The following is a 26,017-nucleotide window of genomic DNA, read 5'->3' as shown; positions in this document are numbered from 1 at the left end:
GGAGGAGAGAATCAGTAAGTTCAAATACACAAACATAGATATGATTCAGGTGGAGGAGGGGAAAGAACTAAGATTTTTAGAAAATGAAGAAATTCTATGAGAAATACCTGAATCAATGAGGAACAGTAACATGAGGATTATAGGTATCCCAGGAAGAGAAGAGAAGCAGAAAGGAGCAGAAGGCTTATTCAAAGAAATAATAGCTGAGAACTTCCCAAACCTGGCAAAAGAACTGGAAATGCAAGTACATGAAACCAATAGAACTCCTAATTACCTCACTGCAAAAAGACCTCTAAAAGGCATATAATATTAAAACTGTCAAAAGTCAATCACAAAGAAAAATATTAAGGGCAGCAAGAGAGAAGAAAATAAACTACAAAGGAACCCTCATCAGTCTTTCAGTGGATTTCTCAGCAGAAAACTTATAGGCTAGGAGAGAGTGCAATGAAACATTCAAAACACTGAAAGGCAAAAACTATCAGCCAAGAATACTCTATCCAGTAAAATTATCTTTCAGAGATGAAGGAGAAATAAAGGCTTTCCCAGACACACAAAAGCTGAGGGAGTTCATCACCACTAGACTTGCCTACAAGAAATGTTGAAAGGAGACCTCCTACCCGAAACAAAAAACAAAAGTTTACTAAGCTTTGAGCAAAGAGATAAATAGACAGAAAGAATCAGAAAATTGTAGCTCTGTATCAGAATAGGTTAGTATACACTTAATTATAACACAAAGGCTAAAGGAAAAGAAGGCATCAAAAATACATATAACCACTTCAGTTTGGTCACAAACTCACAACACAAAAAAATAATTGGTGACAACAAAAACATACAAGGGGAAGAGGACACAGTTGGAACCTACTTAGGCTAATGATGATAAGAGGCTATCAGAAAAGGGACTATCACATTGATGAGATCTTTTATATGAACCTCATGGTAACCACAAAACAAAAAATCAGAGCAAAGTCACAAAGTATTAATAAAGAGAAAACAGAGAAAAACATCACAGAAAATCACCAACTGAAATGGCAGACAGAAATAGAAGGAAAAAGAAACAATGGAAATGTAAAGCATTCAGAAAATGAAAGATAAAATGACAACAGTAAGCCCTCACATATCAATAATCACTCTAAGCATAAATGGATTGAATTCACCCATCAAAAGACAGAGTGGCTGGATGGATTAAAAAACAAGACCCAATTTACTATGCTATCTCCAGGAAACACATCTCAGCTGAAAGGCAAACATAGGCTCAGAGTGAAGGGAGGGAAGATGATAGTCCAGACAAATGGCAAGCAAAACAGAGCAGGTGTAGCCATACTTATATCAGACAAAGCAGACTTCAAGACAAGAAAAGATAATGAGAGACAAAGATGGGCATTACATAATGATAAAAGTGACCTTCCACCAAGAAGACATAACACTTACTAACACATAGGCACCTAACACAGGAGCACCAAAGTATATAAAACAACTATTAACAGACCAAAAGGGAGAAATTGACAGCAACACAATAATAATTGGGGACCTCAACACACCACTTACATCAATGGATAGATCATCCAGACAGAAAGTTAATTAAATGAAACATTTAATTAACATTTAATTAAGGGGTCTCATTTAAGGTCTCTTAAATGAAACACTAAACAAGATGGACTTAATAGATATATGAAAATCATTCCATCCAAAAACAAAAGAATACACCTTCTGTCAAGTGCACCAGGAACATTCTCAAAGATAGAACATATGCTGGGAAACAAAGCAAGCCTCAATAAATTGAAGAATATTGAAATCACAGTAAGCATCTTTTCTGACCACAATGCAATGAAACTAGAAAACACCTACAAGAAAAAAGCTGGGAAAATGACAAATAGGTGGAGACAACAGAATATGATACAGAAAAACCATTAGATCAATGAATAAATCAAAGGGGAAATCAAAAAATACCTGGAGACAAATGAAAATGAAAACACAACATATCAAAACTTATGGGATGCAGCAAAAGTGGTACTAAGATGGAATTTTATAGCAATACAGGCCTACCTCAAAAAAAAAAAAAAAAACAAGAAAAATCTCAAATAAGTAATCTTAAACTACTCCTAACAAAATGACAGAAAGAAAAACTAACAGAGCCCAAAGTCAGCAGAAGGAGGGAAATAATAAAAAATACAGCAGAAATAAATGAAATAGAAACTAAAAAGTCAGGGGAAAGGATCAATGAAACTTAGAACTGGTTCCTTGAGAAGATAAACAAAATTGACAAACCCTTAATCAGACTCTCTAAGAAAAAGAGAGAAGGCTGAAAAAAAATCAAAAATGAGAGGAGAAATTACAATGCATACCACAGAAACAGAAAGGATTATAAGAAAATACTATGAAAAACTATATGCCAACAAATTGGATAACCTAGAAGAAATGGATAAGTTCTTAGACTCATACAACCTCCCAAAACCGAATCAAGAAGAAGTAGAGAATCTGAATAGACCAATCACAAGTAAAGAGATCAAAACAGGAATCAAAAACCTCCCAAAAAACAAAAGCCCAGGACCAGATGGCTTCTCTGGACAATTCTACCAAACATTAAAAGAATATTTAATACCTATCCTTCTCAAACTATTCCAAAAATTGAAGAAGATGGAAAACTTCCTAACTCATTCTGTGAGGCCAACATCACCCTGACACCAAAACCAGGCAAGGACAGCACAAAGAAGGAAAATTACAGACCAATATCACTGATGAACATAGATGCAAAAATCCTCAACAAAATATTGGCAAACTGAAAACAGTAATACATTAAAAAAATCATACACCACGATTAAGTGGGATTTATACCAGGAAAGCAGGGGTGGTTCAACATCCACAAATTAATCAATAACATCACATTAATCAATTAATCAAGATACATAAGATAATCAAGATAAATTAATCAAGATACATCACGTTAACAAAATGAAGAGCAAAAATCACATGCTAATCTCAACAGATGCAGAGAAAGCATTTGACAAGATCCAACATCCGTTTATAACAAAAACTCTCAATAAAATGGGTGTAGAAGGAAAGTAACTCAACCTGATAAAGTCCATATATGACAAACCCACAACCAAAATCATACTAATGAAAAAACGAAAGCCATACCTCTGAGAACAGGAACAAGATGAGGGTACCCACTCTCGCCACTCCTATTCAACATAATACTGGAGGTTTAGGACACAGCCTTTAGGCAAGAAAAAGAAATAAAGGGAATCAAAATTGGAGAGGAAGAAATGAAACTCTCACTGTTTGCAGATGACAGGATTCTATATAAATAAAACCCTAAAGAATCCAACAGAAAACTATTAAAAATAATCAACAACTACAGCAAAGTTTTAAGGTACAAAATCAACCTACAAAAAGAGGTTGCATTTCTATACACTAATAACGAACTAGCAGAAAGAAAAGTCAAGAATACAAACCCATTTACAATCGCAAAAAAAGAATAAAATATTAAGGAATGAATTTAACCAGAGAGGTGAAATATTTGTACACTGAAAACTATAAGACATTATTGAAAGAAATAGAAGAAGATATAAAGAAGTGGAAAGATATTCCATGCTCATGGATTGGAAGAATAAACAGAGTTAAAATGTTCATACTACCTAAAGCAATCTACAGATTCAACACAATCCCAATTAGAATCCCAATGACATTCTTCATGGAAATAGAACAAAGATTGCTAAAATTTATATGGAACAAGAAAAGACCCTGAATAGCCAAGCAATCCTGAGAAAAAGAACAAAGCTGGAGGCATCACAATCCCTGACTTCAAAATGTACTACAAAGCTATACTAACCAAAACAGCATGATACAGACACAAACACAGACGCACAGATCAATGGAACAGAATTGAGAGCCCAGAAATAAACCACACATCAATGGACAGTTAATCTTGGAAAAAGGAGCCAAGAACATACAATGGAGAAAGAGAAGTCTGTTCAATAAATGGTGTTGGGAAAACTGGACAGCCACATGAAAAACAATGAAAGTAGACCATTATCTTGCACCATACACAAAAATTAACTGAAAACGGATTAAAGACTTGAATGTAAGACGTGAAACCATAAAACTCGTAGAAGAAAATATAGGCAGTACACTCTTTGATATCAGTCTTAGCAGCATCTTTTCAAATACCATGTCTAGTTAGGCAAGGGAAACAAAAGAAAAAATTAATAAATGGGACTATATCAGACTAAAAACTTCTGCAAAACAAAGGAATCCATGAGCAAAATGGAAAGACCCGCAAACTGGGAGAAAATGTTTCCAAATCATATAACTGACAAGGGGTTAATTTCCAAAAACTATAAAGAACTCTTACTACTCAACAAGAAAAATGAACAACTCGATCAAAAACTGGACAGAGGATCTGAACAGACATATTTCCAAAGAAGATATACAGATAGCCAACAGGTACATGAAAAGCTGTTCTACATCACTAATTGTTAGGGAAATGCAAATCAAAACTACAATGAGATATCACCTTACACCTATTAGAACAGTTATAATTACCTAGGCAAAAAATAACATGTTTCAGAGGATGTGGAGAAAATGGAACCCTCATACACTGCTGGTGAGAATGCAAACTGGTGCAGCCACTAGGGAAAGCAGTATGGAGATTTCTCAAAAAATTAAAAATACAAATAACATATGATCCAGCTATCCCACTACTGGGTACTTCTCCAAAGAACTACAAATCAACAATTCAAAGAGATTTATACCCCACTATGACCATCACAGCATTATTCACAATAGCCAAGACGTGGAAGCAACCCAGTGCCCATCGAACGATGAATGGATAAAGAAGATGTGGTATATATCTACAATGGGATACCACCCAGCCACAAAAAAAAGATAATCGTCCCATTTGCAACAACATAGATGGTCTCGAGGTTATGATGTTAGGTAAAATGAATCAGACAGAGAAAGACAAACACTGCCTAATTTCACTCCTATGTGGAAAACAAACACACACATGGATAAAGAGAACAGATTAGTGCTTACCATGGGGGAAGTGGACTGGGGGGTGGGCGAAAGGTGTAAAGGGGCACATATATATGGTGACGGATAAAAATGAGACTATTGGTGGTGAGCATCATGCAGTCTAAACAGAAACTGATAAGTAATAATGTAGACCTGAAATTACACCATGTTTTAAACCATTATGGCCTCAATAAAAAATGGAAAAATATATAATAATAATAATAATTTAGAGCAAAAATCCAAACTACCACGGTTCTGGTGAAGATTATATGTAGCCTTCCGCCATGTAATCTTCTTCAAATGAAAATTCAGTAAAGGATACTATTAAATTACTTCAGATTTATAGAGAAGAGTGCGTCATGTAGGTGGAATGAGGGAAAGATTTTAAATCTAACTTGCATGTTGATCCAGAAGGGTGGATGGCACAGCTACTCAGTAAGGTTCAGCCAGCGTGATAGCTTAAAAACAAAGGTGTGACAACACGCACGAAATACCTTATTTATGCTCATCATTTACACCCTTGGACAGAACAGGTGACAACAATATGTGGGCACTATCCACAGAGGAAGAGGAAGAGCTAATAATCACGCTATTGTCTCTCTAGCAATCCCTGTTCTGAACAATGTGCACACACTGTGAATAACGCTTTTCAGAAACTCATTATCATTGCCCAATTTTGTACATAAAGAGATGAAATCTCAGGGTTAAGAAGCGAGAGCCGTGAGCTCACGTGGTATTTCAGAGCAGAACTCAGACGGGGCTTATTTCTGTCTTGTCCTTTGCTGGTGACCTCTCTTAATCACTCACTTTATATAGAAAGTTTAAAATGCTCGTGGAGCACTGGAGACAGAAAATGGGGATCAGTGTGGACTGACTGTAGTTTGAAGTTCGGATGACTAAGATCTTCATGATGTGAACACTTCTGCAAGCCCCACCCAGGAGGAGGAAAGAGGATGTGGATTGTCTTCACTCTAGGGGTGAGAGCAGGGCCATCCCACAATTGCTGGAGGTCTGTGTCACATACCTGAGAAGTCTATTCCTCAGAAGAGCACATCACTGGGGCCAGTAGGCAGCTTGGAAGCAGGACCATGTCCCTGGTTCTTCCCACCCTGCTCTGTCTTGGTGAGTCTGGGAGATAAGGGCCTGGCTGCAAATAAAAGGCTGCAGCGGGGCAGGTCCAGTGGTCCTAGAAGGCTGAGGTGTCTCACCCACTGTTTCCTTCCAGGGTTGTCCCTAGGCCAGAGCACTCAGGCACAGAACGGTGAGTATTCCTATTAATACACACAAGTTTTTACTCCTGGTTTAGAACAGATATCACCTCTCTTGACAGCTGGGAAGAGGAGACTCAGCATTTTCACTGGCAACTGTAAGAGGTGATGAAGTGAAGGGATGGTGTCAGAAACAGACACACCAGAAAGTCCATTGCAAGTTATCTTTCTTCTAGGAAATCTCCCCCAGCCTCATATCACAGCTCTGCCTGGACCCATGGTTCTGCATAGTAATCCTGTGCTGATCCTGTGCCAAGGGCCTGCAGAGGCTGAAGCATACGTCATATCTAAAGTGGGAAACCGTGAGCCCTTGGAGAGAAAGAACCAACTGCTGCGTGAGAGGATCAACCATTTGACTATTGCAGAGATGACGCCAGACAGGTCTGGGCTGTACCACTGTTCCTATCAGAGTGGAGGCAGCTGGTCCCAATTCAGTGACCCCCTGCAGCTGGTGATAACTGGTGAGTGGGAAACAGAGGCAGCAGAGCCAGGACTGAACCCTTTGCAGAGGGAAGAACCAGGCTTTGCTGATACAAAAGCACAGCAGAGCAAAGCCTCTATCTTAGGAAGAAATCAGTTATGATGCAGAGACAGATTCCTCAGGGCTGGACAAGGAGGGGATAGAAATCAGTCTTCTCTGCTCCCAGGAACAAAAGGAGATAATGCATGTGTGTGGCCCTCTCTTTGTCACCAAACTTCCTTCTTTCCCAGGAGCTTATGACAAACCTTCCCTCTCAAGCATGACTGGCACTGTGGTGGCTTCAGGGAAGAATGTGAAGTTACAGTGTTTCTCAACACTCAAGTTTGACGCATTTATTCTTATTGAAGAAGATGAAGTTCACGCCATCCAGAACCAAAGCTCCACTCCCAAGGGTGGTGGACTTCATGCCGTCTTCCTCTTGAATCACGTCTCCTCCACACAGGCCAGGACATACAGATGCTACGGTGCCCTCCGCAATTACCCCTATGTGTGGTCTCACCCCAGTGACCCATTGCAGCTTCAGGTCAGAGGTGAGGAAGTCACAACCCAACCACCATCCTGTGCCCTCCTGGAGACCGACACTGTCCAGGTGGAGCAGTGATTGGGAAAAGAAGACAGTGTGGTGGGAAGGTGGTGTCACCACCGTCTGCTTAGACAGGAAGCTCTGAGGAACTCACTCCCCTCACCCACAATGCAGCCCTCCTACCACATTCCCAAGGGCCAGGAAGGTCAGGGTAGTCACGGGGAGTCTGGATAGAAGGGAGCCTGAGCAGAGAGAAAGAAAACTCCCATTTCAGCCCCATTTTCAGAAGCTCCTGTGGATCCTGATCCCACAAACCCCAGATCTTCACCTGGTGAGTAACTGAGTTTAGATGGAAAACTAAAAAAAATTCAAGTAGAAGTGAAAAAGAAAACCACTCTGATTTCATCCCCATTTGCAGAAGCTCCTGAAGATTCTGATCCCACGAAGCCCAGACCTTCACCTGGTGAGTAACTGCTGATCTTTGTAGAAGGAAAACACAGGCACAGGGAATAGCAGGTGTAAAAGGCTTGAAGTAGACAGAAACTTCACCTGCCCACAGAGTGTCCAGGAGACCATTCCTGTTTGCTGAGTCCATGGCTTAATTAGAGGGCAATAGCAAGGAAAGAGCAGGAAGGGCTCCAGTGGAGCAGGCTGGAGGCACCGTCTCACTGCTCCTGTCTTTCTTGACCCCAGAATTCCCTGGTGGGATCACCACCGCACCCACAATGACAGGAGGAAAGAAAGGTAAGTAATTGCTTATCCTGTGGGGGTGGGCTGGTCTGCTTACATGCCACAGCCAGTAGACTAGAAAATTTGTGCTCATGTTTTGGAGTACATTAGTGGATTGGATCTTGGTGCCTCCTCTTTAACCTTCTATCCTTTTCTCTCAGAGCCTGCTGCTTGGCATCCTTCTGCAGAGAATCAAGTCCGGCTGAGCCTAGCTGGCCTGATTCTCTTGGTCCTGGGGGTCCTGTTGGCTGAGGCCTGCTACAGCTGGAAGATGCCCTTAAATGGAATCAGACAAGTCTCTTCTTGAATATAATGACAAGCACTGACGACCCTCAACTGGCACCTAAAGACTGTGTGGACCCTTAGGGGGCAGCCAGAAGAGATAGGGCCCTGGCCATGTAATCTACTGGGATAATGGAGAAGATTCATTTGCTATTGAATGTGTAACAATTTACCAGAGTCATAGTCCTTAAGCAATACAAATCTATTCTCTTGTGGTTCTGGAGAGCAAAAATCTAAAATACATCTGCAGGCCTGTGTTCCTGTTCTAGTTTCTCGTCTGTGTTCCTGACTTGTCAAGTTTCTAGACTCTGCCTGCAGTCCTTGCCTTGGAGCGCCTTCCTCCATCTCCAAACCCACAAGTGTAGCATCTCCTTAACCTCCCTAACCTCTGCTCCCTTCATTCCTTCATCTCTCTATCACTCCCACCCTCCTGCTTTCCTCTTCTGAGGACCCTGTGATGACTGAGCCCAAGAAGATAATCCAGGATAATCTCCCAATCTCAAGATTCTTAACTTCCTCACATCTGCAATGTCCCTTTGCCATGTCAGGTACCATTCACAGGTTCTGGGGATTAGACATGCACAACTCTAGGGGGCACTATTCAGCCAACCTCCTGGATCTCCGTAAATTTGGCCGTTGAACCTGGCTGTACTTGCACTTGTATGCTACCTCCCGGGGTACAGATGGGGCTTAACTATTATAATACTCTGTAGAATTTAGGACAGGTCATGATTTAAATAGATAGAGAGATTCTTAATAAACTTTGCTTACGTATATGGTAAAGTGTAGATCCCTAAGACTGCTTGTACTTGGAGGGAGAATAGTAGATGTAGGGATAGAAATGCTGATTTTTTTTCTTCAATAATATCCCTTATTTTTAATTTAAGGATCATAGAAAGCAAATGTAACAGTATGAACATTTAAGTTGGTTGGTTTGTTTTGTGATTAAGTAACACAAGTATTTGTTATGTTAGCCATTGTTCCTTTTCAGGGCTTATTTTTCTTTTTTCTGAAAAGGAACTTCTTTAAATGCATGGGACTAAAACAACAGACTCACAGAATGGTTAACTCCGACTCCTGTTACAGTTAAATTGATGAAATTATTCCGGAATTGCTTAGCTCCAATCTACTGAAGTAAATAATAAATATCCTCAGACTTAACCCAGATGGATACTGTGTTCTGTAGAGACATGTAGATACTAAGTTACATCACTTGTTCTTTGTTCTCATCTCTGCCCCATGATTACATTCTCTAAGAGCTCTCTGCTACTGGCTGCTGTTCCCTCACCAAATTGCCCTTCTTCTGGTTAATTCCTACATTTTTCTCAGTGTCAGCATATGCATAATTTTTTCTAAGATGTTTTCTCTGAACGCCTTCTCAGGCTCTTCTAGTTGTCACTGTCATGTTCTAAATAGCAACTTTTTTCTAAAGGACAAATAATAAATATTTTGGGCTTTGTGAGTAATCTGATCTTCTTTGTAACCACTTGATTCTGCTGTTGTTGAACAAAAGTAACTGTAGGTGGCACATAATCACATGGGCATAGACGTGTTCCTATGAAATTTTGTTTACAGGACACTGAAGAGTGAATTTCAAATCGTCTTCGTGGGTCATAAAATATTCATTTTCCTTTGATTTTTTTTAATCATTGAAAAATGTAAAAGTCATTCTCAGTCCAGGGGCTGTATCAAAACATACAGCAGGTGTTAGAACTCAATAATCATGTCTTATGGACTGTCCTCCAAAAAGTTAAACCCAGGAGTCACATTAGCATCATGGTGGAGTGAGTGGTTCCCTTTGTCTCTCCCTTCAGAGTTGCACCAGACAGACATCTAGTGACCCAAAAAGGACTCCCTGCACAGCACACCAGAACGCCTGAGTGATCCATGCCTCAAGACATGTGAAGATGCGTAGACCAGATCTCCAGAATGAATTGGAACAAGGGGAAGAGCAACCTCTCTCTCCACCAGTGGCAGCAACCCCATACGTGGTTCCTCACACCAGTGTACACACCAGTGACCACAGGCTATAAAGGCAAACAGGGCACTCGTGGCTTTGCACCTTCCCACCCCCAGCAGTGGTGGGTGACACATACATCCTGAGGCTCCAGACTACAGCAGAGCTGGCAACCTTTCCCCTCCCACTCCCCTGGCAAGAGGCTGGTTTTTCCAGCAGTAGGGACTACAGCCAAGACATGAGTTTCCCCAGAAGGAGTGGGGTCCCCAGATCCAAATTCTCAGAGTAGATCATCTGCATGTGCACCAGCACTGACAACCAAAAGCTGTGGCTCCTGCCCCTCCTAGGGTTGGTGGGTGGTGCACACACCCTGAGGCTTCAGGATACAGAGCAGAAACAGAGACCTGACCCCCTCCCAATTCCCCCACCACTGGCACCTGTCTTTCCAGCAGTAGGGCCTATATCCAAGATATAAATTTCCCCAGCAGGGGTGGGGCACTCTCATCTGAAGTTTCAGAGCAGACTACCAGCACCACAGACCAGAGGCAGTGACCCTGGCCCCCCTCAGCGGTGGCAGGTGGATGCACATGTCCTGAGGCTTTAGGACACAGAGTGGTGCCAGTGACCCAGCCGCTCTTCCTCCCTTTGCAGTGGTGCAGATCTCTCCAGCAGTAGGGACAGCAGCCCAATGTGGATTTCACCTGCAGGAGCAGGATGCTCTAACCTGAGGTCTCACAAATCACACCAGCAGGCACCAGTGACCAGAGACTGCAGGGGCAGCATCAACACTTGCAGCTTAGCCACTACTCCTCCCCCAGCAGTGGCAGGTGGCACCTGCAAACTGATGTACCACGGATCACAGCAGTAGCTGAGACCCTGACCCCAGTGGCAGCATCACCAACAACAGCTCTACAAGGAACAGAGGCTGCATACAAGAACGGGGGCACCTGACAGCATGCGTGACCCCTGTGAACCCAGAAACCCTGGTAGTGGTGCTGCCAGCACCCCCAGATAACCCAGAAGCAAAAGCACAGGTGGTGCATGGGGCAGGAGCACCCAAGACCACGGAAAGCAGAGCACAAGAGGGGGAACACAAAATGCAGAAAACCCCAGAAGCAGCAGAAGTGCTCACAGCCCAGAGATGCCAGTGGCAACACCGGAGACTCCAGAAACATTGAAAGCAGCAAGGCACCACCAACTTCACAGAAACGAGCAGCATAAAAAGGGCACTGAAGACACCTCTAACAGAGGCAGTGGAGGTGGCAAGTGCAGGCTCTCAAGTACAGCCAGAAGCCACACAGAACCAAAGTAACTAAAGCCTTACCCAAGTAGTAAATGTGGTTACTACCACAAATGTGCCAGCAGTGGATCAATTCATCAAACACCATGAAGAACTACAGTAACATGGCAGAACTGAAGGAGAATAACAGCTCTCCAGAAACCAACCTTGAAGTCAAACAAGAATACACTATGATTGACAGAGAATTCAAAATAGCTGTCATAAAGCAACTCAATGAATTACAAGAAAACTCAGAAAGACAGTTCAATGAGCTCAGGAATAAAATTAATGAACAGAAGGAATACTTCATCAAAAAGACTGAAGCTCTAAAAAAAATTACAAACAGAAATTCTAGATATGAAGAACTCAATTAAGGAGATAAAAAATGATGCACAAAGCATAAAAAATAGATCAGACCTTATGATGGAGAGGTTCAGTGAGCTAGAAGATAGAAACATGGAAATGATCCAGGTGGACCAAGAGAGAGATATAAGATGTTTTTAAAAAGGAAAAATTCTCCAACAAATATCTGACTCAATTAGGAAAAGTAACATAAGGATTATAGGTATTCTAGAGGAAGAAGAGAGGGCAAAAGGAGCAGAGCTCATTCAAAGAAATAATAGCTGAGAACTTCTCAAACCTGGGGAAGGACCTGGACACACAAGTACATGAAGCTAATAGAACTCCTAATTACACCAATGCAAAAAGACCTTGTCCAAGGCATATCAGATCAAAACTGGCAAAAGTCAGTGACAAAGAAAAAATATTAAGGGAAGCAGGAATGAAGAAAATAACCTACAAAGGAGCCCCCATCTGGCTTTCAGCGCATTTCTGAGCAGAAAACTTACAGGCTAGGAGAGAGTGGAATGATATATTCAAAATACTGAAAGACAAAAACTATCAGCCAAGAATACTCTACCCAGTGAAATTATCCTTCAATATGATGGAGAAATAAAAGGTTTCCCAGATAAACAAAAGCTGTGGGAGTTCATCACCACTAGACCTGAGATAAGAAATGAAGAAAGGAGCCCTCCTACCTGAAACCAAAAGGAAAAGGTTTAGAAAGCTTTGAGCAACGTGATAATTAGACAAGCAGAATCAGAAAATTGCAGCTGTATATCAGAAGTGGTTAGCAAACAATTAATTACAACATAAAAGATGAAGGAAAAGAAAGCATCAAAAATAACAATAACCACTTAAATTTGGGCACAATCTCACAACACAATAAAGAATAACTTGTAAAAACAAAAACAAAGAAAGGGAAGAGGAAAGGGATGGAACCTGCATAGGCCAATGGAGATAACAGGCTATCAGAAAAAGGACTATCTCATCTATGAGAACTTTTACATGAACCTCATGATAACCACAGAACAAAAATTGGAAGAGAGTGTGACGTCAGCATCATGGAGGAGTGAGCTTTCCTGTAAACTCTTCCCCCAATAACATACAACAAAAGGAACAGTCACAGACCAACAACAGAATCCCAGATAGCAAAAAGCAAGGTCGGAAAGATCCACACTGCCATACATCTGAGAGTAGAACGTGCTGGGCCCCCGGAGGAAGTGGGGAGAGGTAAGGAGAATTCCTCTCCCTCCCCATCAGATCAGCGATCCTGGTCCACACGGCTCCCAGAGAGGGGAAAGGCATGGCCCTCTGCTGGGAAACTAGCTCTTTGGGCTCTCTCAGCCAGTGGGAAACTCCCACACAGAGGACTCAGAACTGCTACGGGGTACCATCAACATCTGAGCACCCCAGGAGAGTGGATAACAAGAAGCAAGCAAGAAGCCCCCCACACCAGGGACTCAGCAGGCAAAAGAGAGAGGCCCCCCCACAAGCCGTACACTGCAACTCAGCCGACCAGACCAGACCAAGCAGCCAGCGGATCTCAGCAAACAGCTGGGGCAGAGCACAGGGGGCTCAGATTACACAGCCCTTTACCCCCACACAGTGGTAGTGGATGGAAATTGCAACCAGATATTTCCAGGATGAGGAAAAACAAAGCCAGTACAGGAACCACAATGCAAAGGTACATGAAATCACCAGACCAGAAGGAAAATGACAAGCACCCAGAAACCAACCCTGAAGACACAGAAATCCATAACGTAAATGACAGAGATTTCAAAATAGCTATCATAAAAAAACTCAATGAAATATGAGACAACACAGACAAACAATTCAATGAGATTAGGAGTTTATTCACAAAAGAGATTGAAATCATAAAGAAAAACCAATCAGTACTGATGGAGATGAAGAACACAATGGAGAGATAAAGGAGAATCTGGAATCTTTAAAGAACAGAGCTGACAATATGGAGGAAAGAATTAGCATTATAGAAGATAGGAATACAGATATGCTCCAGATGGAAGAGGAGAGAGAACTAAGACTAAAAAGAAATGAAGAAAGTCTCCGAGAAATATCTGACTCTATTAGGATATGTAACATAAGAATTATAGGTATTCCTGAGGGAGAAGAGAGTGAAAGAGGAACAGAGAGCCTATTCAAGGAAATAATAGCTGAGAAATTCCCAAATCTGGGAAAGGAGCAGGAAATACCAGTAAGCGAAGCCAATAGATCACCTAAATACGTCAACAGGCAAAGTCCAACTCCACGACATGTAGTGGTAAGACTGGCCAAAGTCAATGACAAAGAAACAATATTAAGGGCAGCTAGACAAAAACAAAAAATAATGTACAAAGGAACTCCCATCAGGCTCTCAGCGGATTTCTCAACAGAAACTTTACAGGCTAGGAGAGACTGGAACGATATATTCAAAATACTGAAAGACAAAAACTGTCAGCCAAGAATACTCTATCCAGCAAAAATATCCTTCAAATACAATGGAGAAATAGTAACTTTCCCAGATAAACAAAAGCTAAGGGAGTTCATGGTCACAAGACTCCCACATATAAGACATATTCAAGAAGGCCCTCAGGCCTGAAAAAAAGAGAAAGGGAGTACAAAGCTTGGAGCAAGGAGAAAAGCATGTAGAACAACACAGAAAAAATAGTAGATCTTTACCAGAATAGGTTAGCAACCACTTAAATACCAAAATCAAAGATCAAAGGAAGGAATTCACCAAAAATAAATTTAACCTCATCACTGTAAACACACACCCACAACACAAGATGGAATAAGGTATAACAAGAACGACTTAGAAGAGGAAGAGGAAAGTGATTGAATTGACTTAGTATAAGGAAATAGGAGGTCATCAGATAATGGACTATCACATACACAGATGTTTTATACAAACCTCAAGGTAACCACTAAACAAATAATCAAAACAAAACCACATATGATAAACAAAGGGAAAGCTAGAAGAGTCATAAGACAGAACAAACAAACTGAATTGGCAGTCCAAAACAAATGGGACAAGAAACAAAGGAAATGCAAAAGAACCAGAAAATAAGTGACAAAACAGCAACATTAAGCCCTCATATATCAATAATCACCCTAAATGTAAATGGATTGAACTCTCCAATCAAATATACAGAGTGGCAGGATGGATTAAAAAACAAGACCCAACAATATGCTGCCTCAGGAAACACATCTCAGCTCTAAAGACAAGCACAGGCTCAGAGTGAAAGGATGGAAGACAATACTCCAAGCTAATGGCAAACAAAAGAAAGCAGGTGTTGCCACACCCATGACAGACAAAGTAGACTTCAAGATAAAACAGAGAGAGACAAAGAAGTGAAATATATAATGATAAAAGGGTCACTCCACCAAGAAGACATATCACTTATAAATATATATGCACCCAACATAGGAGCACCAATGTACATAAGGCAACTACTAACAAACCTAAAAGGAGACATTAACAACAATGCAATAATAGTAGGGGATCTTAATACCCCACTTACGTCAATGGATAGATCATCCAGACAAAAAGTCAATAAAGAAATAGTGGACTTAAATGAAAAACTGGATGAGATGGACCTAGTAGAGATATACAAAGCACTCCATCCAAAAACAGCTGACTACACATTCTTCTCAAACGCGCATGGAACATTCTCAAGGATAGACCATATGTTGGGAAACAAAGCAAGCTTCAATACATTTAAGAAGATTGAAATCATAATAATCATCTTTTCAGACCAAAATGCTTTGAAACTGGAAATGAACCACAAAAAAAAAAAACTGGAAAGTGACAAAAATGTGGAGATTAAACAACATGCTACTGAACAACCAATGGATCATTGATGAAATTAAAGGAGAAATCAAAAACTATCTGGAAACAAACGAAAAGGAAAATATGCCATACCAAACCATATGGGATGCAGCAAAAGCCGTCCTGAGAGGGAAACTCATAGCGATACAAGCCCACCTTAACAAACAAGAAAAAGCCCAAATAAGCAACCTTAAATTACACCTAACAGAACTAGAAAAAGAAGAAAAAACAAAGCCCAAAGTCAGCAGAAGAAGAGAAATAATAAAAATTAAAGCAGAAATAAATGAAATTGAGACCAAAAAAAAACAGTAGAAAGGATTAATAAGACAAAGAGTTGGTTCTTTGAGAAGATAAACAAAATTGACAAACCCTTAGCCAGATTTACTAAGAAAAAAAGAGAAAAGGCTCAAGTAAATAAAATTATAAATGAAAGAGGAGAAATTACAATGGATACCACGGAAATACAGAGGATTATAGGAGAATACTATGAGAAATTATATGCCAACAAATTGGACAATCTAGAAGAAATGGATAAATTCTTAGCGTCATACAACCTCCCAAAACTGAACCAAGAAGAAATGGAGACTATGAATAGATCAATCACAAGTAAAGAGATTGAAATGGTAATCAAAAACCTCCCAAAAAATAAAAGTCCAGGACCAGATGGCTTCTCCAGTGAATTTTACCAAACATTCAAAGAAGATTTAATACCCATCCTTCTCAAACTATTCCAAAAAATAGAGGAAGATGGAACACATCCTAAATCATTCTATGAGGCCAACATTACCCTGATACCAAAGCCAGACAAAGACAATAAAAAGAAGAAAAATTACAGGCCAATATCACTGATGAACATAGATGCAAAAATCCTCAACAAAATATTGGCAAACCGAATACAACAATACATTAAAAAGATCATACACCATGATTAAGTGGGATTTATACCAGGGAGACAGGGATGGTTCAACATCCACAAATCAATCAACGTGATACACCACATCAACAAAACAAAGAATAAAAACCACGTGGTCATCTCAATAGACACAGAGAAGGCATTTGACAAGATACAATACCCATTTATGATAAAAAACTCTCAACAAAATGTGTATAGCAGGAAAGTACCTCAACAGAATAAAGGCTATTTATGACAAACCCACAGCCAACATCATACTCAATGGGGAAAGACTGAAAGCCATTCCTCTGAGAACAGGAATGAGGCAGGGCTGCCCACTCTCACCACTCCTATTCAACATAGTACTGGAGGTTTTGGCCAGAACAATTAGGCAAGAAAAAGGAATCCAAATAGGCAACAAAGAAGTGAAACTCTCACTATTTGCAGATGACATGATTTTATACATAGAAAACCCTAAAGAATCCGTTGGAAAACTATTAGAAATAATCAACAACTACAGCAAAGTCGCAGGGTACAAAATCAATCTACAAAACTCAGTTGCATTTCTGTATGCTAATAACAAACTAACAGAAAGAGAGCTCAAAAAGATAATACCATTTACAATTGCATCAAAAAGAATAAAATACCTAGGAATAAATCTTACCAAGGAGGTGAAGGACCTATACAATGAGAACTACAATACACTATTGAAAGAAATCGAGGATGACATAAAGAAATGGAAAGACATCCCATGCACATGGATTAGAAGAATAAACATAGTTAAAATGTCTATATTACCTAAAGCAATCTACAGATTCAATGCAATCCCAATCAGAATCCCAATGACATTCTTCACGGAAATAGAGAAAAGAATACTAAAGTTCATATGGGGCAACAAAAGACCCTGAATAGCTAAAGCAATCCTAATGAAAAAGAACAAAGCTGGAGGCATCACAATCCCTGACTTCAAAACATACTACAAAGCATTGGTAATCAAAACAGCATGGTACTGGTACAAAAACAGACACACAGATCAATGGAACAGAATTGAAAGCCCAGAAATAAAACCACACATATACAGACAGTTAATTTTCGACAAAGGAGCTAAGAACATAGAATGGAGATAGGAAAGTGTCTTCAATAAATGGTGTTGGGGAAAGGGGACAGCCACATGCAAAAGAATGAAAGTGGACCATCTGCTATCTCCATTCACAAAAATTAACTCAAAATGGATCAAAGACCTGAAGGTGAGACCTGAAACTATAAAACTCATAGAAGAAAATATAGGCAACACACTATTTGACATTGGTCATAAAGGAATCTTTTCAGATGACATGCCTACCCAGACTAGGGAAACTAAATAAAAAATAAACAAGTGGGACTTTATCAGATTAAAGAGCTTCTACCAGACAAATGAAACCAGAATCAAGATGAACAGACAACCAACCAGCTGGGAGAGAATATTTGAAAAACATACATCTGACAAGGGGTTGATCTCCATAATATATAAGGAATTCACACAACTGAACAACAACAACAAAAAAAAAAACAATCCGATCAAAAAATGGGCAGAGGAAATGAACAACATTTCTCCAAAGAAGATATACAGATGGCCAATAGGTACATGAAAAGACGTTCAACATCACTAACCATCAGGGAAAGGCAATTCAAAACAACACTAAGATATCACCTCACACCCATTACAATGGCTATAATCACCAAGACAAAAAACAACAAATGTTGGAGAGGATGTGGAGAAACAGAAACCCTCATACACAGATGGTGGGAATGCAAACTGGTGTAACCTCTATGGAAAACGATATGGAGATTCCTCAAAGAATTAAAAATAGAGATGCCCTATGATTCAGCTATCCCACTACTGGGAATCTATCCAATGAACCTGAAATCAACAATCCAAAGAAGCTTATGCACCCCTATGTTCATTGCAGCATTATTCACTATAGCCAAGAAGTGGAAGCACCCCTAAGTGTCCCTCGACTGATGATTGGATCAAGAAGATGTGGTATATATATACAATGGAATACTACTCAACCATAAAAAAGACAAAATCGCCCCTTTTGCAACAACATGCATGGGCCTGGAGGGTATTATGTTAAGTGAAGTAAGCCAGAAAGACAAAGACAAACACTGTATGATCTCACTCATATGTGGAATATAAACCAACACATGGACAGAGAAAACTGTATTGTGGTTACCGGGGGAAATAGGGGTGGGTGGTGGGCACAAGGGGTGAAGGGAGACATATATATGGTGATGGACAAACAAAAATATACAAGGCAAAATTTCACAATGTTATAAATTATTAAAACATCAATAAAAAATTGGACCAGAATCACAAATCATAAATAAAGAGAAAACCAGCACAAAAAACCACCAAACTGAAATGGCAGACAGAAATACAGGGGGAAAGTAGCAGTGCGAATACAGAACAACCAGAAAACAAAAAAAAAGATGGCAGTATTAAACCCTCATACATCAATAATCACTCTAAACATAAATGGATTGAATTCACCAATCAAAAGACACACAGTGCCTGAACTGATAAAAAAACAGACACAACAATATGTTGCCTCCAGGAAACACATCTCAGCTCTAAAGACAAACATAGGATCAGAGTGAAGGGAGGGAAGATGATACTCCAAGGAAATGGCAAACAAATGAACGTGTGTCTTGCAATACTATATAGGACAAAGCGGACTTCAAGATAAAAAAGATAACGAAAGACAAACAAGGGCACTATATAATGATAAAAGGAACATTCCACCAAGGCATAACACTTATGAATATATATGCACCTAACACAGGAGCACCAAAGTATATAAAGCAACTATTAGCAGACCTTAAGGGAGAAATTAACAGCAACAAAATAATAGTAGGGGACCTCAATATCACACGTATGTCAATGGATAGATGATCCAGACAGAAAGTCAACAGGGAAAGAGTGGCCTTAAATGAAACACTAGGCCAGATGACTGGATTTAATAGATATATACAGAACATTCCATTCAAAAACAGCAGAATACGTAGTCTTCTCAAGTGCACATGGAACATTCTCAAAGACAGACCATATGTTGAGAAACAAAGCAAGCGTCCATAAATTTAAGAAAATTGAAATATCAAGCATCTTTTCCAGATACAGTGCTATGAAACTAGAAATCAAATGGAAGAAAAAGATGGAAAGTCACGAATATGTGGAGACCAAGCAACAGGCTACTGAACAACTGTTTGATCAATGAAGAAATAAGTGGAGAAATCAAATAATACCCACAGACAAATGAAAAGGAAAACACAATATAAAAAACCTTACAGAATGCAGCAAAAGCACTATTAATGGGGAAAGTTACAGCAATACAGGCCTACCAGAAGAAACAAGAAAAATCTCCAATAAACAAGCTGATCCTGTGCCTAAAAGACTAGAAAAAGAAGAACAAACAAAACTGGAAGTCAGAGGAAGGAAGCAAATAATAAAAATGAGAAAAGAAATAAATGAAACAGAAACTAAAAAAAAAAAAAATAGAAAGGATGAATGAAAAAAGCTGGTTCTTTCAGAAGATAAACGAAATTGACAAATCTTTAGCCAGACTCACTAAGGAAAAAAGAAAGAAGACTCAAAGAAATAAAATCAAAAATGAAAGAGTAGAAATTACACCCGACAATACAGAAATACAAAGGATTGTAAAAGAATATTATGAAATGCTATATGCTGACAAACTGGATAACCTATAAGAAATGGACAAATTTTTAGAATCATATAGCCTTCAACTAACTGAATTAAGGAGAAACAGAGAATCTGAATAGACCAATCCCTAGCAAAGAGATTGAAACAGTAATCAAAAACCTCCCAAAACACAAAGTCCAGACCAGACAGCTTCTCTGGTGAATTCTACAAACCATTCAAAGAAGATTTAATAGCCCTCCTTCTCAAATTATTCTGAAAACTTGAACAGGGCAGTATGCTTCACAACACATTTTACAAGGCCAACATTACCCTGACAACCAAACCAGAGAAGGACAACCCAAAATGGAAAATTACAGGCCAATATCGCTGACAAATAAAGATGCAAAAATCTTTAACAAAATATTAATAAATCGCATACAACAGAGCATTAAAAGGTCATACACCACAACGAAGCAGGATTTATTCAGGGATGCAGGGATGGTTCAACATCCGCAAATTAATCAATTTGATACATCACATTGGCAAACTGAAGAATAGGAATCATGTAATCATCTCACTAGATGGAGCGAAAGCATTTGACAAGATCCTACATTCATTTATGACAAAAATTCTAAACAAAATGGGCATAGAAGGAAAGTACCTCAATATAATAAGGGCCATATATGACAAACCCACAGCCAACACCATAATCAATGGAGGAAAACTGAAAGATATCCCTCTAAGAACCAGAACAAGACAAGGGTCCCTGCTCTCACCACTGTTATTCAACATAGGATTGGAAGTCCTATGTAGAGGAACTAGGCAAGAAAAAGAAATAGAAGGGATCCAAATTGGAAAAGAAGAAGTAAAACTGTCACTATTTGTGGATGACATGATTCTATACATAGAAAACCCTAATGAATCCAACAAAAAGCTATGTTAAAAATTTAATGAATTCAGTGAAGTTGCAGGATACAAAATCTACACACAAATATCATTCGCATTTTTAAACTCTAAAAATGAACTATCAGAAAGACAAATCAAGAATACAATCTGCTTTACGATCCCAACAAAAAAGAATATAGTAAATAGGAATAAATTTAACCAAGGGGGTGAAAGACCTAAGCACTGAAAACAATAAGACATTATTGAAAGAAGTCAATGATGACATAAAGAAATGAAAAGATATTCTGTGCTCGTGGATTGGAAGAATAAACTCAGGTTAAAAAGTCCATATTACATGAAGCAAACTGCAGATTCAATGTCAATGCAATCCCATTCAGAATACCAATGACATCTTTCCCAATAATAGAACAAAGAATCCTAAAATTCATATGGAACAACAAAATACCTCCAATAGCCAAAGCAATCCTGGGAAAAAAGAACAAAACTGGAGGTATCACCCTCCTTAAATCAAAATAAAATACAAAGCTATAGTAAGCAAAACAGCATGGTACTGGCAGATAAACAGACAAACAGATCCATGGAACAGAATTGAGAGCCCAGAAATAAATCCACACATCTATGGACAAATAATCTTTGACAAAGGAGCCAAGAACATAGAATGAGAAAAGGAAAGTCTCTTCAATAAATGATGTTGGGAAAACTGGACAGCTACATGCAAAAGAATGGAAGTAGACCATTATCTTATACCATGCACAAAAGTTAACTCAAAATGGATTCAAGACTTGAATGTAAGACCTGAAACCATAAAACACCTAGAAGAAAATATAGGCAATACACTCTTTCACACTGGTCGTTGCAGTATCTTTTTGAACACCATGTCTACTCAGGCAAGGGTACCGAAAGAAAAAATAAACAAATGGGACTACATCAGACTCAAAAGCTTCTACAAGTCAAAGGAACCATGAACAAAATGAAAAAACAACCAACCAACAGGGAGAAAATACTTGCAAATCATATATCAAACAAGGGCTTAATTTCCAAAATATATAAGAACTCATACAACTCAACAACAAAAAACAAACAACCCGATCATAAAATGAGCAGAGCATATGAACAGACATTTTTCCAAAGAAGATATACAGATGACCAACAGGCACTTGAAAAGATGTTCAATGTCACTAATTATTAGGAGTATACAAATCAAAACTACAATGACTTATCACTGTATACCTGTTAGAATGGCTATGATTATCAAGGCAAAAAAATAACAAACGTTTGAGAGGAGGTGGAGAGTAGGGAACCCTCATACACTGCTGTTAGAAATGCAAACTTGTGCAGCCACTATGGAAAACAGTATGGAGATGACTCAAAAAATTAAAAATAGAAATACTATACAATACTGGTATCAACTGGATAGAGCCCTTACTGGGTATTTATCCAAAGAACTTGAAATCAACAATTCAAAGAGACATGCACCCCTATGTTCATTGCAGCATTATTAGCTATAACCAAGACGTGGAAGTAACCCAGTGCCCATCAACTGATGAATGGATAAAGAAGACGTGGAATAAAGAAACAATGGAATACTACTCAGCCAGAAAAAAAGACAAAGCATCCCATTTGCAGCCGCATAGATGGATCTTGAGGGTATGATGTTAAATGAAATAAGCCAGACAGAAAAAGACAAACATTACATGATTTCACTCATATGTGGAAGATAAGCAAACACTTGGATAATGAAAGCAGACTAGTGGTTACCAGAGGGGAAGTGGGTGGTGGGGAGGTCAAAGGGGTAAAGGGGACATATGTATGGTGATGGATAAAAACTGGACTATGGGTGGTGAGCATGATGCAGTCTATACACATAAATAATAATGTACACCTGAAATTACACGATGTTGTAGACCATTACGACCTGAACAAAATAATTGGAAAACATATATAATAATAACAAGAGCAATGACTCAACCTACCACCATTCTTGTGAAGGTTATACATACGTAATCTTCTGACACGTAATGTTCATAAAACGTAAACGAAGTAAGGGTTAGGATTAAATTATTTCAGATTTGTGGAGAAGAGCGTCTCATGGAGGTGGAATGAGGGAAAGATTTTAAATCAAAATTACATGTTGATCCAGAAGACTGGATGGCACAGCTACTCAGTAAGGTTCAGCCGGTGTGATAGTTTAAGAATAAAGGTCTGACAACATCCATGAAGGTACCTTCTTTAGGTTCATCATTTACACCCTTCAACAGAATAGGTGCCAACAATATGTGGGGACTATTGATAGAGGCAGAGGAAGAACGAACAGTTATGCTGTTGTCTCTCTAGCAACACTTGTTCTGGACAATGTGCACACACTGTGAGTACAGCTTTTCAGAAATTCATTATCATTGCCCCCTGCTGTACAGAAAGAGACAGAAGATCAACATTAAGAAGCAAGAGCCATGAGCTCACATGGTACTTCAGAGCAAATCTCAGGCAGGGAATTATTTCCGTCCTGCTCGTTGCTTGTGATCTCACTTACCACTCACTTTATACAGAAAGTTTAAAGTGCTCATGTGGAACCATGGACAGAAAGTAGGGATAAGTCTGGAATGATTGTAGTCTGGAGTTCAGATAATTACGTCTTCATGATGTCAGGCACTTCTGGAAGCCCCACCCAGGAGGAAGAAAGAGGATGTGGATTGTCTTCACTCTGGCGGTGAGAGTGGGGTCACCCACACTTCTTGGAGGTCTGTGTCACTGGCAGAGTTATCTGTTCCTCATAAAAACACATCGCTGGGGCCAGCAGGACAACTTGGACACAGGACCATGTCCCTGGTTCTTCCCACCCTGCTCTGTCTTGGTGAGTCTGGGAGACAGGGGCCCAGCTACAAATACAAGGCTACAGGGGGCAGGGCTGCCGGTTCTAGAAAGCTGAGCTGTCTCACCTGCTGTTTCCTTCCAGGGTTGTATCCAGGCCAGTGCACTCAGGCACAGAACAGTAAGTATTCCTCTTAATATGCCCAAGTCCCTTCTCCTGGTTTAGGCTAGATATCAGCTCTCTTGGCAGCTGAGAGGAGCGGACTCAGCATTCTGACCAGTGGCTGTAAGAGGGGATGAAGTGGATGGATGGTGTGAAGAACAGACTCACCTGTAAGTCTGTTACCTGTTCCCTTTCTTCTAGGAAATCTCCCCCGACCTGATATCACAGCTGTGCCTGAATCCATGGTTCTGTCCAAGGAACCAGTGAGCATCCAGTGCCAAGGGCCTGCAGAAGCTACAGCATATGCGATATCTAAAGTGGGAAGCCCTGAGCGCTCACACACAGAGAAACAACTGCTGTCTAAGACTACCAATACTTTGGAAATTGCACAGATGACACCAGACAGGGCAGGGCTGTACCACTGCTCCTTTCAGAGTGGAGATAGCTGGTCCCAGTTCAGTGACCCCCTGCAGCTGGTGATGACCGGTGAGTGTACACAGAGGCAGCAGAGCCAGGACTCACCCCTTTACAGAGGGAAGAACCAGACTTTGCAGATACAAAAGCACAGAGGACAAAAACTCCTATCCTTAGGAAGGAATCGAGGGTGATGCAGAGACAGATTCCTCAGGGCGAGACAAGGGGATAGAAACCAGAGCCCTGTCTGCTCCTGGGGAACAAAAAGGGACAATGCATGTGGTGGCCCTGCACTTTGTCACCAAACTTCCTTCTTTCTCAGGAGCTTATGACAAACCCTCCCTCTCAAGCATGACTGGCACTGTGGTGGCTTCAGGGAAGAATGTGAAGTTGCAGTGTTTCTCAAGACTCAAGTTTGACGCATTTATTCTTATCGAAGAAGATGAAGTTCACGCCATCCAGAACCAAAGCTCCACCCCCAAGGGTGGTGGACATCAGGCTGTCTTCCTGTTGAATCAAGTCTCCCCCACACAGGCGGGGACCTACAGATGCTATGGTGTCTTCAGCCGTTACCCCTATGTGTGGTCTCATGCCAGTGACCCATTGCAGCTTCCGGTCAGAGGTGAGGAAGCCCCAGTGCACACATCCTCATGTCCCCTCCTGGAGACCGACATGGTCCAGGTGGAGCAGTGATTGGGAAAAGGAGGACAGTGTGGTGGGAAGGCGGTGTCACCACCATCTGCTTAGACAGGAAGCTCTGAGGAGCTCACTCTCCTCATCCACTATGCAGCCCTCCTACCACATGCCAGGGGACCGGGTAAGGGCAGTGTAGTCGTGGGGAATCTGGGTAGAAGGGAGCCTGAGAAGAGAGAAAGAAAACCACTCCCATTTCAGCCCCATTTGCAGAAGCTCCTGATCCCATGAACTCCACATATTTTCTTGGTGAGTAACTCACTTTAGATGGAAAAGTAAAAAACATTCAAGTAAAAGAGAGAAAGAAAACCACTCTTGGGCCGTCTACGTGGCTTAGCGGTTAAGTGCGCGCGCTCTGATGCTGGCGGCCCGGGTTCGATCCCGGGAGCGCCCCAAGGCACCACTTCTCCGTCCAACGCGAGGCCGAGTCCCACGTACAGCAACTAGAAGGATGTGAACCCATGACGTACAACTATCTACTGGGGCTTTGGGGGGAAAAAACTGAATAAATAAAATCTTTAAAAAAAAAAAAAAAAAAAGAAAACCACTCTGATTTCAGCCCGATTTGCAGAAGCTCCTGAAGGTCCTGATCCCACGACGTCCAGACCTTCAACTGGTGAGTAACTGAGTTTAGATGGAAAACTGAAAAAACATTCAGGTAGACTAGAAGAAGAAAACCACTCTGATTTCATCCCCATTTGCAGGAGCTCCTGGAGATCTGTACTCCAGGAAGCAAAGACATTCAACTGGTGAGTAACCGAG

At 40.3% G+C, this 26,017-nt stretch overlaps 1 protein-coding gene across 1 annotated transcript; it reads left to right on the top strand.

Annotated features, from left to right (window-relative positions):
* The first annotated feature begins 6,014 nt into the window (after positions 1–6,014).
* Positions 6,015–25,421, top strand: LOC106800181 (leukocyte immunoglobulin-like receptor subfamily A member 6). Its single transcript, XM_087422325.1, has 12 exons — positions 6,015–6,135; positions 6,239–6,274; positions 6,458–6,742; positions 6,993–7,292; positions 7,560–7,616; positions 7,704–7,748; positions 7,979–8,029; positions 8,176–8,318; positions 23,824–24,028; positions 24,131–24,166; positions 24,350–24,634; positions 24,885–25,421. Exons 1-12 carry the CDS (start codon positions 6,102–6,104, stop codon positions 25,253–25,255), a joined length of 1,848 nt encoding a protein of 615 aa, XP_087278451.1. The 5' UTR covers positions 6,015–6,101; the 3' UTR covers positions 25,256–25,421.
* Positions 25,422–26,017: the final 596 nt, after the last annotated feature.

This window comes from Ceratotherium simum, chromosome 33 (genome assembly GCF_057802395.1).
Source record: "Ceratotherium simum simum isolate JZ-2026a chromosome 33, ASM5780239v1, whole genome shotgun sequence".
Taxonomy (NCBI): domain Eukaryota; kingdom Metazoa; phylum Chordata; class Mammalia; order Perissodactyla; family Rhinocerotidae; genus Ceratotherium; species Ceratotherium simum.
This window is presented reverse-complemented; position numbering and strand designations above follow the sequence as displayed.

Coding starts and splice junctions, on each gene's coding strand:
- LOC106800181 (XM_087422325.1), top strand. CDS start 6,102: ATGTCCCTGGTTCTTCCCACCCTGCTCTGTCTTG. Junction 6,275..6,457: donor GAGCACTCAGGCACAGAACG/GTGAGTATTCCT, acceptor TCTTTCTTCTAG/GAAATCTCCCCCAGCCTCAT. Junction 7,617..7,703: donor AAACCCCAGATCTTCACCTG/GTGAGTAACTGA, acceptor CCCCATTTGCAG/AAGCTCCTGAAGATTCTGAT.